The sequence below is a fragment of the Mobula hypostoma genome, chromosome 18 (genome assembly GCF_963921235.1).
Source record: "Mobula hypostoma chromosome 18, sMobHyp1.1, whole genome shotgun sequence".
Lineage (NCBI taxonomy): Eukaryota > Metazoa > Chordata > Chondrichthyes > Myliobatiformes > Myliobatidae > Mobula > Mobula hypostoma.
In genome coordinates, this window is record NC_086114.1 from 9,241,633 (window position 1) to 9,254,510 (window position 12,878).

Genomic DNA, 12,878 nt, shown 5'->3' on the forward strand with positions numbered 1-12,878 from the left:
CTGGATCAGAACCAAGTGGGGTGTTTGGACATCATCAAATTAGAAATGCCCATGTGAAAAGACAAGGATCTCCCCATTTCTCTTGTGGGAAACATATTTGACATGCTCTGTTCATAGTTTTCCAAACCAATAATTGTTTTAGATTGTTTCAGGAATCTCAGGATCTATTCCTTGGAGCCCTGCAAAAAAAACAAATATTTTCAAAGAAATTTTGTAATTGAGCGGAAACCTGGTGGGTAATTAAATTTGGTGTATAAAGAGCAGTCAGGGTGATCACATGTTTCAGAAGGGAACTTTGATAACAAATTTACTTTGAACTTTGAACTTGCTTCATGTAATCAAAAGGTCCTAATAAATGTTAGGTTATTTTTTGGAAATTAGTGGCTGAGACCTATGTAGTCAGGCACATGGATATTTTCCTACAAGCACTTTTTGTTTTCTGTTGTGTAAGATATAGTATGGAAGCCATTTCTAATCATCCAGGGTGCATATTATACATGTATTATATGCAGAATTATATTTGCAGCCTTTTTCTTCCCTACAGGCAGTCTATACTTCATTCAAATTTCACGTTCCTTAATTACCGTGCAAGTAGTTGCATTCAAGATCTTTGGATAGAATTAATGTCTACTTGGTTAAACCATTAATTAAAACATTTATCAACTGCAGTTTCAACTATAAATCAAATTACATATTGATCAGTTAATGAGGAGTTGAATTAATGTTCAACCAGCATGTAGAACTTAGGTGGCTTAATAAAGTCAATGTAATTGAAGTGTTTTTTTTTCAATGTATGGCAACTTAGTTCAGATAGTAGAAATATATTAAATATATTTATATATTAAATAAATAAGTATTGTGACACAGCCATATCTCAAGTCTTTGTTGTGAATAAGAGAGTGGGAAAACATCACAGATTACAAGATGTTTGGATAAGCTGAAGGAAAAACATGAAGAGACTTTCATCAGTGCGTGGTGAGTGAGAATGATACATCCCATTTCACTGCTGTTGAGTCATCCATGGTGTTATTTGTTTTGTAATGATTATGAAGGAAAACTGATGTGTTTTACAGAGAGACCCTGCACCATAGCCGTTGAAGAAAGAGTTAGATTCTTATACCCCATGTGTTGCCTTGTAAGTATAGTTTGTCAAAAATTTTGTAAGTCCATAAGACATAGAAACAGAATTAAGCCATTCGGCCCATTGTGTCTGCTCTATTATTCAATCATGGCTGATTTATTATTCCTCACAACCCCATTCTCCTGCCTTCTTTCCATAAACTTTGATGCTCTGACTACTCAAGAGCATATTGTCCTCCACTTTAAATATACCCAATGACATGGCCTCCACAGCTGTCCATGACAATGAATTCCACATTTTCACCACCCTCTGGCTAAAGAAATTCCTCTTCATCTCTGTTCAAAACAGACGTCCTTCTATTCTGAGGCTACACCCTCTGGTCCTAGTCTTCTCCACTATGGGAAACATCCTCTCCACATCCACTCTATCTTGGCCTTCCAATATAGGTGGGGAGGAGAAGGTGGCGGCGCGACGCAGCGCGCGCGGCCACTCCAAAATGATACTGTATTTGTTAAGTAGGTACCATGCACAATCCTGATTTGATGGAGACAGACGTGAGAAGCACAGAGGAACATCTGGAGAAACTTCTGAAATGCCTGCTTCGCTGCCGTTGCTACTGTGCGATCGAGAATCTCCGGAGGGGAAGGCCCCAAATCCTCAGCTTTACCTATTGCCTGTTGCTGGGGCCGGGGTTGAAGTGTTCGGCAGAGATGGTGCTCGGTGCTCGATGTCGGAAGGCTGGTTGGAGGCTCGAATTTTTCAGATGGACTCTAGAGTCGGCTGTGGTCGGGTGCTTCCAGGGTACTGCATCAGCAAATTTGCGGCGCTGGAGGTTCATGGCAGGAAGAGAGTTTCTCTTCCTTCTATTGTCTGCGTAAGATGATGGGACTTTCGAGAGACTTTGAGACTTTTTTTTACCGTGCCCATGGTCTGTTCTTTATCAGATTACGGTATTGCTTTGCACTGTTGTAACTGTATGTTATAATTATGTGGTTTTTGTCAGTTTTTTTAGTCTTGGTTTATCTTGTGTTTCTGTGATATCATTCTGGAGGAACATTGTATCATTTCTTAATGCATGCATTACTAAATGACAATAAAAGAGAACTGCATGTCCTCATAATCTAATCTAATCTAATATTCAGTCAGTTTCAATGAGATCCCCCCTCATTCTTCTAAACTGAAGTGAGTACAGGCCCAGAACCATCAAATACTTCTCATACATTAACCCTTTTATTCCCAGGATCATCCTCAAAAACCTCCTCTAGACCTTCTCCAATACCAACAGCCCACCGTGTCCCTGCCATCCCTCTTTATTACTGATTGTCAATATTTGGCATTACTCAGTTGTATGATTGCAGGACATGTCCAAACAATGCTAAATCAAGACCTCTTGATGATTGCTTCCTTTTTATTTTGCTCTGATTATTTCAGAGCTGAAGAAATAAACGTTATGGTGGATAATCTTTTCCGGAAGACATTAATACATGATTTAAGCATTACACAGTCTAAACACACATATCTTTTAATGCATTGGATAAAAATGATACAGCAAATTTCAGATATATATACTATGGCCAGCTTTGCCCTGCTAGGTATCTTCCAACTCTACGTATTAAAGCTCAATACGTAATTGACATTAATTATATATATCACACTAATTTAGTTTTAGAATGACTTCTTTTTCAAATCTGGATATTTTCTAATTAATTTAAACATATTTCACAAAGATGGCTCTAATTTGATTTCCTGCTGATTTCTCCATGTACCATAGATAGGACTTTAGTGCCTTCTTTGACCTACCTTACCTGACTGTCTGTTCAATAGTTACGTCAAAAGAGATTACTGTTAATGTGATTAAAGTTAATCTCAAATTCTTGATCCACACACTTTCAGTTGGTAACCAATGCCTTGCCTACGGTTAAGTAAATATGGGCATGAAGTGGAATGTTTTCTGTCTTTTCCTCATCTGTTGTACTGAACGGACAATTGCATCCTGCGTAATAGAGTGTTCCTGCAGAAATGAGAGCTTTGGAAGGTAAGAATGAGATCCGTTCATTTATACATTGTATTTCTGATACATACAGTACACTGTGAAATACATGTACACAAGCTATGAGCTCGATTAACGCAAACCATGTTTGAATTATATATAACATTGATATTTACAATGCAGTATGTATTTGTAACTGCATTAAACATCTGTCACAAAGACTATGTTTTATTTTTCAGGAGTCTGATTTGTGTGACTTCAGCTCTGGGAAGAATACCAAAGGATGTCCCATCAGATGTTAAGAAAATCAGGATAGAAAATTCTCACTTAGCTGAATTGCCCCAGGGAGCATTCTCCACAGCCCCTGACTTGGAATACCTGTGGCTGAATTTTAATGGAATTACAGTCATGCACACAAGATGCATGCAGGGCCTGAGCAAACTATCCGAGTTGCGTCTACAAGGGAATAAACTGCATTCAGTACCATGGACAGCGTTCCAGGACTGTCCGGCTTTGAAAATCTTGGATTTGAAGCACAATAGACTTGATGCTCTTCCAGAATATGCGCTGGGGTACCTTACCAACTTGACTTATTTGGATCTATCCTTCAATAGGCTAACAGTGGTTTCTGGAGATGTGTTCTTAAACTGGCCAGTCTATCTGAGAACACGGCAGCATGATGACCCGGGAGATGGGGTCTCCAATGTTGTCCTAGCCCTCCATGATAATCCATGGTTCTGTGATTGTCGTCTTGAAGGTCTCATAGACTTCTTCAAATCCGTGAGCCGCCCTATTATTCTGATGAATTCTTACCTAACCTGTTCAGGACCTGATTCCAGGGCGGGGAGCTTTTTCTACGATGTGGAACTAAAGAGTTGTTTTAAAGCATTAGTCATCTCTGAAAACACAAACATTAGTGTTCCACTTGGACAGAAAGTACATCTATCCTGTACAGCTAAAGGAAATCCTACTCCTACAGTGTGGTGGACAAATGGTGTGAAGATCATTCGGAAATTTAACGGTATGTTATAGAGCTGCACAGCACAGGAAAGAGCTCTTTGGCCCACCATGTTCATCCTGACCCTTTCACCCATTGACTCTCATCCTATTTGCTCGTATTAGGACTTTATCTTTTCTTTCATGCCTATTTAAATATGTCTAAGTGCTACTTAAATGTAATAAATGTCTCTGATTTCATCACTGCCACTGTTTTTGTGTTCCAAATAATAAACCATATCCCTAACTCTCACCTTAAATCTATGTCCTGTTGTTTTGATTCCCCTACAAAAGGAAGAAGATTTGGACCATTTACCTTATCTACTCCTCTCATTATTTTATGTACACCTTCATTTCAGGGAAAACAAGTCCAGCTTATCCAATTTGCCCATTATTAAAGTACTCCAATCTGGGCAACATCCTGGTGAATCTCCACTGCACTCTCTCCATTGCAATCATGTTCTTCCTATAGTGTGGCAATAGCATTCCACACAATACTTCAAATGTGGCCTAACTTGTGTTTTGTATTCTCAACATAATGTCCCAACTCTGTTATTGTATGCCCTGACCTATGAAGGCAAACCTGACATCTGCTTCTTCACCTCATATCTTGTGTTGCCACTTCCAACTTGGTGTCTCTGTTCATTAACATTCCCTACAATTTGCTGCATAAGTCCTATCCCAGTTTGATCTTTCAAAATCACCTCTCACCTGTCTAGATTAAATTCCACCTGCCAATGCTCCAACAGATCAATACCCTACAGTTTCCTTCGACAGTTGTCTTCATTACCCACAACACAACTAGTCTTCATGTCATCCACAAATTCATTAATTGTTCCTCCTAGACTGGTATGGCATATAAGTTATTATCCCTCTGAAAGTTCTACTTCTTCTCCAAATGTGGTCTGGCCAATGCCTTATAAAGCTTGGCATCCTTGCTTTTATATTCTAATCCCCTTGAGACAAATGCTAACATTCCCTTTTCCTTCCTAACTACTGACACTAGGTGGTGGGCCGGGGATATGTCTCTACCAAAGGAGGTTTAATGCACTCCTTCACTCTGTTACCCTGCAGATCACCCTTAGGCAAGGTGTAGCACCTACTTATCCCCCCCAGCCCCCCATCAGGGTCATGTGAAGCCATGGGAGAAAGTTGTGGATGGTCATATGAGCAGCAGGTGCATATCATGTACACTGATGAAAATTTAGCCAAGAACAATCAAGATCATTGACTATGATTGCCTATGTCACAGGACACTCTATATAATGGTGATGACTACTGACTCAACCTGCAAGTTAACCTTTAGGGAATCCTGCACAAGGACTCACAAGTCCCTTTGCACCTCTGATTTCTGAATTTGTTCCTTATTTAGAAAATGATCTATGCCTTTATTATTTTAGTCAAAACCAATCATCAAGACATTTTAGGGTTTCACCTGAAACATCAACTATTCCTTCTCCCCAGTTGAAAACACAGGCTTTCTTTTAGACATTTACGTAACACCAGTGGGGCTACATTTATTGTCTTATCTGTAGTTACTCATAAGTTTTAAAACAATAGATTTGCTTTAGCATCACTGAAAAGAGGGTAAGTAAATGCATTTTATAAATATATGAAAAGATTATAAATATCTTTTATAATGAAGTTGATTTGAACAATTATGTCCCAGTACAAATTTATATTTCAATTTTATTTTTCTATGTGACATCTTTCTACCCTGAAGAGCATTGAAATACGAACTATCTTGAGGTTGTTGTTCTCTCAGGTGACAACCTTGCCATTTCTTTAGCATTTGCCTGTTTTTTAAGAGGCCAATTTCTAGCTTGACATGGATGGAAAGCATGCAAGGTGCCGGACAATTTTGAATCCGGCACTACTCCCCTCTAAGTCTGGTAGAGGATTTCACTACACCACCGGCCAGCAATCTCAAGATACAGCGGTTTGAAATTCACTTGTGTGTTCGGTCCGCGCCGACCTGAAGGTTGAAATTCTCCACTCTTACAATGAATGCAATTTTTCCAGGGGACTGACTCCTGCCTTGGACAGGAATGAAGTCATGGGAGGGACAGGGTACGTTTTAAATTAGTGAAGGAATACTTCACTAATTACAACTGTCATGCAACATAACGTAATTCCTAAAAGATGTGTGTGATATACACCCTGAACTAAAGTAGGTCCTGATTGGGAATTGAGGCCATAAGACCATAGATATAGAAGCAGAATTTAGAACACAAAAGATTCTGCAGACGCTGGAAATCCAGATCAACACATGAAATGCTGGAGGACCTCACAGATGGTGCCTGACCTCCTGAGGTCCCTCAGCATTGTGTGTGGGGCAGAAATTAGGCTATTTGGCCCATCGGATCTGCTCCAGCATTCAATCACGGCTGATTAAAGGAAAGACTGCTGGCTTCTCTTTTAGGGAAGCAGTTACGTTGGAGTTTAATGAAATGGAGAGGAACTGGCCATACTGATCATCTTGATGATTGTGTGAAGTCAGTTGCTTGCTACTACCAACTTTACCTTAGTGCTTAAGGTAGGGATTCAAGCAAACCTTGTACAAAAACTAATGTGAATATTTTCCATTATTACACTATTACTTAACAAATTATTTGCATTAATTACAGTAACACTCACAAATATTGATGAAGAAACTGTGAAATCCGAGCTGGTCATTCCATCAGCGCAGGGCGCAGACAAAGGAAACTACAGCTGCATTGCTGCTAATTACCTCGGAAACTCATCTGTGCAGATCCTGGTGAAAGTTCTGACTTCAATAACTTTTCCCACCCCCTCTTCCTTGCCCCCATCACCCTCCTCCGAGGAGAATGTTTACATAGATCTCAGGATTGCAAAGCAGACGGTATATGGGATAACCCTTCAGTGGCATGCAGTAACACAGAAACCTGATGAGACTTCGTACACCCTACACTTTGGGAAGTTTGAAGATACTAAAAGGGAGAAGATTTACATAGGGCCGGGGGTGAATACTTACTCAGTGAATGATCTGTTTCCAGCAACCAAGTACAAAGTGTGTGTGACGCTAAGGAACCAATCCCCAAAGAGAGGTCAGTGCATTGTGTTTGTTACGGGCACCGATATCAGTGAAATGGAACAGCGGGAGAAGCTTATCCACATCATCGTCATTGTCTGCGCCATGGTTCTGGCGGTCCCGGCCGGAATGTACGCGTGCACCGCTGACACTCGTTTCAGCTGCTTTGACAAATGCACCAACGCTTGCCGGCGGCAAAGACGCAGAGACCGGACGCTGAGGAAAGGGGCGCCGAACGTCACCTTCGACAGCTTGCAGACAGGGAGCGATGCTGAGCTTTGCAACAGAGAGTCCAAGGAGGACAGGAAGAGACATAAAAAGTCAGACGATAAAGCCCACAAGACCAAAACGGATGTTAAGAACAGTGATGAATTGTATTAGATAATCTTTAAAGTTCAAAGTAAATATATTATCAAAGTGCGAACGTATATGTCACCACATACTACCCTTGTGCTTCACTTATTTATAAAAAACTATACATCAACAAAGACTGACTTTGCAAAAGAAGGCAAATCGTATAAATAACTAAAAAGTAAATAAATAATACAGAATAATACTAGAATCCGATCATTAAACAAAACTTATTAAATGCTTAGGGGATATTTTCTGTCTAGTGCTTAAAGACCAGTGAATATTTCACTGCTGCTGACAATATGGGGCAGTTAGTGGGGTCTGTGTTATTACCACTTACAGTCACTCGTGGAGTATTAAAATTAAATTCCTGTTGATTTTCTGGAAATTGCAGCTAGGGACTTAAAACAAGTGTGTTCAGGTGAAGTGACTTTGGAGGGTGGAGTGACAAGAGTGTGCAGACATAACACAAACCCCACTTTAACGATTTGTATATTATATTTTGATGTGATTTTATTCCAATAACCATAATAGAATCAATGAAAGACCTCACCAAAAGGGTGGACAACCAGTGTGCAAAAGACAACAAACTGCAAATACAAAACAAAAAGAAAAAAAAAGAAATAATTTGAATAGTAATAATAAATAAGTAAGCAATAAATATTGAGAACATAAGATGAAGAGTCCTTGAAAATGAGTCCAGAGGTTTCAGGAATAATTCAGTGATGGGGCAAGTGAAGTTGAATGACGTTATCCCCTCTGGTTCAGGAGCCTGATGGTTGAGGAGAGATTACTGTTCCTGAACCTGGTGGTGTATTGTGTGAATTGTAATGTGCCCCCTTCCTTTCCAGTCCTGATGAAAAGTCTTGGCTTAAAACATCAACTGTTTATTTCCCCTCCATAGATGCTGCCTGACCTGCTGGGTTTCTACAGCATTGTGTTGCTCCAAATTTTCTACATCTACAGAATATCTCATGTCCTTGTTGTGATGTTGCATGCTTATTTGAGCAGGTTAAATGTTAAGTGTGGACATAGACATTCAGGCATTCACTTTATTGATAACGAAAACCAATTTCCCTCGGGATCAATAAAGTAGACTATGACTAGGATGGAATGAATTTTGTCACCTATAGATGTAATATTATCTTTCGGCCATAAATACATGGGTGAAGTTTTTCTTGCATCCAAGGTCTTGAATTATTAATACAGAAGAGTGTTCAAAGAGCTAGGCAATTTATATTAAGTTAATTAAGTAATCTGGAATTGAAAAAAGTTATGTCCACATAACTCTTATCAGATTGTCCTTAAAACCCATCTGGTTCACTAATGCCTTCCATCCTTATTAGGCTCTAGACTCATTAATGTGATTGATTCTGAAGGGTGGGAGAAACAGCTTCAAAATAATTTGGGATGGACAATTAAAATGGACTGTCCAATGAAGCCTATTGTTTTATGACAAAGGATTAACCTTTTCTCTGACACTGAATCTTGTTAATATTACTTTGGTGCCAATAAGTGCTGCCTAAAGAAATTTTCCTTCAAAATACAAATTTTACATTTCCTGTTCAATGATAGTGCCAAAAACAATCAGATGTAGCAGATACAAAATCCTGAAGGAATTCAGCAAGTCAGGCAGCATCTATGAAAGGGAATAAATGGTCAACATTTTGGGCTGAGACCCTTCATCAGGAGTCAATCAGTTGTAATGTAAAATAATTAACAAATAATGGTTTGTGCTTGTAAACTAAAATTAATAAAAATAAATTAATAGATGCAAATAAGTGAGTTAAATTTAAATTAGCATATAAAAAAAGATGATCACAGTACTTTTTGAATAGAACTGTTTTATTTACAGCGTGACTGTATGATTTTTAATTTGATCAAACCAATCCTAGGAATTTAGTCAATCTTAGGTATAAAAAGGAAAACTAACTATTCTAAACATTGTAGCTCACATATTAATAAGAGGTTTATGTCATATTAAGACCCAGCAGCTACCATAACCAAGGACAGAAACCCAGACCAAATGTCTGAAGCATGCCGCATGGAGCTTTAATCCAGCTATAGCCTAGATTTTAGCTGGATCAATGAGATGACACTTTATAAGCAGCTTTTGTGTCCTTTGCTCTCAATATGCTCCTCTTACATAAAATTTTCATCTTCCATTTGATAGAAATTGATTTTTAGCTAGACTGCACTTGCTCTGTACTTTTTGTTTTGAGATATGAGCATTACTGACATGACCAGCAACTACTCACCTTGAAAAGGAGATGCCATTAGCCACCTCACTGAATAACTGCAGTCCTTCTGGTAAAGTTAGATCCACAATGAGGTTAGGAAGAGAGTTCCAGGATTTATGAAAGGATGTCAAAATATTTCCAGATCAACATTGTGCATAACTTTTAGGGGAAGCTGCTAGAGGATGTTCTGATGTGTTTGTTGCCCCTGTTCTTATGAGGGGAGATGTCACAGGTTTGGGAGAATTTTGCTATCAGATTAGCTGAGATGGTAACTATAGTGCATTTTGTAGGTGGTATACACTGCGATTGCACAAGAGGGGTGGGAGGATACGAATATCTTGGATGCGGATGGGGTACCAATTAAGTTGGCTATTATGGCTTAGAGCTTCGTGAGAATTGTTGCATCTACAAATGGGCATATTCCATAACTCTCCTGACTTGGCTTTGGAATGCCAGCTGTTGAGTCTGTTATTAAATTCTGACCTCCTAGAGTATCTGTTATAGCTGTCCTGATGAAGGGTCTCCGCCTGAAATGTCAACTATTAATTTTCCTCCATAGATGCTGGCTGACTCGTTGAGTTCCTCCAGCACTTTCTGTGTGTTGCTCAAGAATCAGAATCAGGTTTAATATCACTGACATATTTCATGAAATTTGTTGCCTTGCAACAGAATTTTAGTACAGTGCAATAAAATAATATTATATATTATTGTGGATAATGAGGTAGGTTTTCAAAGCTTGCAGAGAGATTTAGGCCAGTTAGAAGAGTGGGCTGAAAGATGGCAGATGGAGTTTAATGCTGATAAATGTGAGGTGCTACATTTTGGTAGGACTAATCAAAATAGGACATACATGGTAAATGGTGGGGTATTGAAGAATGCAGTAGAACAGAGGGATCTAGGAATAATGGTGCATAGTTCCCTGAAGGTGGAATCTCATGTGGATAGGGTGGTGAAGAAAGCTTTTGGTATGCTGGCCTTTATAAATCAGAGCATTGAGTATAGGAGTTGGGATGTAATGTTAAAATTGTACAAGGCATTGGCCAAATTTGGAGTATTGTGTACAGTTCTGGTCACCGAATTATAGGAAAGATGTCAACAAAATAGAGAGAGTACAGAGAAGATTTACTAGAATGTTACCTGGGTTTCATCACCTAAGTTACAGAGAAAGGTTGAGCAAGTTCTTTGGAGCGTAGAAGGTTGAGGGGGGACTTGATAGAGGTATTTAAAATTATGAGGGGGATAGATAGAGTTGACGTGGATAGGCTTTTTCCATTGAGAGTAGGGAGATTCAAACAAGAGGACATGAGTTGAGAGCTAAAGGGCAAAAGTTTAGGGGTAACATGAGGGGGAGATTCTTTACTCAGAGAGTGGTAGCTGTGTGGAACGAGCTTTCAGCAGAAGTGGTTGAGGCAGGTTCGATATTGTCATTTAAAGTTAAATTGGATAGCTATATGGACAGGAAAGGAATGGAGGGTTATGGGCTGAGTGCAGGTCAGTGGGACTAGGTGAGAGTAAGCGTTCGGCACGGACTGGAAGGGCCAAGATGGCCTGTTTCTGTGCTGTAATTATTATATGGTTAAATATAATAATAATAAATTAAAATGAGACTTCCAGCATCTGCAGAGTTTCTTATGACTTATATAGCTAGTCCAAGTGAATTTCTGGTCAATGGTGACTGTCTAACATATTAAGAGTGGGTGATTTGCTGATGGGAATGGATTTAATTTAAAGGGTCATGGTTGGAGTCCCTCTTGTTGGAAATAGCCTTTGCCTGGTTCTTTCGGAGTGCAAAAATTATTGCTGCATTTGATCCTCAGTTATCTAATTCTTGCTATGTGCAGGCGATATCTTCAATAAGCAGTTGTGAACAAAATAGCATATGCAATTTAGAAATAGGTTTTAAAAGTGGGTTCCCTTCTGCTGCAATGGATGGAGTTAATCTTCAGAATGTTAACTGGAAGTTAATCTGTTCTTGTTGGTCTAAAAACAGTTCAGATTAATGGAATAAAAGCCTCTTTTTCTGGCTGGTCATAATGGTCTGAAATGAATGTAGTATAGCTGTCTCACCTTATTCAAGTTACTATGAAACAATGGCATAAATCTGCTGGTATCCTGATATAACTTGGCCTTTGCTAGAAATAATAGATGATTATTTTGGTGTAATTATGTTTATCAATCAATAGATGGTTGAACAGGGTGGTTAGGAAGATGTTTGTAATGGGGGATCAATTTCCTCCCATAATTATCATGTGAACTTCCATACTTCAAAATCAGAACAATGGGTCCAAATTCAAGGGAGTCTTTATTGCGCATGTCTTAGTGAATGGTGCTAATGATGATATTTAGAGTTATAGAGTTCTCCTGTGCTGATACAGGATTTTTTGCACAACCAATTCACACTGACCAGGGTGCCTTCCTGGGCTATTTCCATCTGCCTACTTTTGGCCCCAGCTTCCTCTAAACTTTTCTTATCCATAAACCTGTCCAATGCTATATTTAAGAGAGGATGATTTGCTGATGGGAGTGAACTTAATTTAAAGGGTAGTGGTTGGATGCTCTCTTGTTGGAGATGGCTATTGCCTGATCCTTTTGGACTACAAAAAACCTGTTAAATATTGCAATTGTACCCATCACTACCACCTCCCCTGACACTTCCTCTGTGTTCAAAATCTTTCCCCTCTGGTCCCCTTTCATTCTTTCCTCTCTCACCTTAAACCCACAGTTTATATAAAATCCTCGAAACTCTCTACTTTAGGCTCCTATACCCTGGGAAAAAGACTGTAACCATCCACCTTATCTAAGCCTATCATGATTTTATCAACATTTATAAGGTCACCCCTCAGCCTTCTTTGCTCCAAGAAAAGTGTCCCAGCCTTTGAAATCTTATAATTCAAGCAGTCCTGTCCTGTGACATCCTTGTGAATCTTTTCTGCATCCTTGCTAATCAGATCACATCGTTCTTGTTTTGTGACCAGAACTGTAGAAAATATTGGAGGTCCGGTCTCCCCATCGTCCGAAGGAGTTGTAACATGATGTCCCAACTCTTGTACCATTCAGAGCCCCAAAACAGTGAGGCAACATTTCATCTGTGAATCTCCTGGGGTCGTCTATTGTGTCTGGTGCTCCCAATGAGGAGTCCTCTACTTTGGTGAGACCTGTCGTAAATTG

General features: G+C 39.3%; 1 protein-coding gene across 1 annotated transcript; it reads left to right on the forward strand.

Annotated features, from left to right (window-relative positions):
- Positions 1–3,015: 3,015 nt before the first annotated feature.
- On the forward strand, positions 3,016–7,500 carry lrit2 (leucine-rich repeat, immunoglobulin-like and transmembrane domains 2). Its single transcript, XM_063070625.1, has 3 exons — positions 3,016–3,116; positions 3,311–4,092; positions 6,695–7,500. Exons 1-3 carry the CDS (start codon positions 3,016–3,018, stop codon positions 7,498–7,500), a joined length of 1,689 nt encoding a protein of 562 aa, XP_062926695.1.
- Positions 7,501–12,878: the final 5,378 nt, after the last annotated feature.

What these genes read in the sequence shown, in the direction of transcription:
- lrit2 (XM_063070625.1), top strand. Translation starts at nt 3,016, where the DNA reads ATGAAGTGGAATGTTTTCTGTCTTTTCCTCATCTGTTGTACTGAACGG. An exon ending in AGAAATGAGAGCTTTGGAAG is followed by an intron (nt 3,117 to 3,310) that starts GTAAGAATGAGA and finishes TTTATTTTTCAG; the next exon opens with GAGTCTGATTTGTGTGACTT. An exon ending in GATCATTCGGAAATTTAACG is followed by an intron (nt 4,093 to 6,694) that starts GTATGTTATAGA and finishes CATTAATTACAG; the next exon opens with TAACACTCACAAATATTGAT.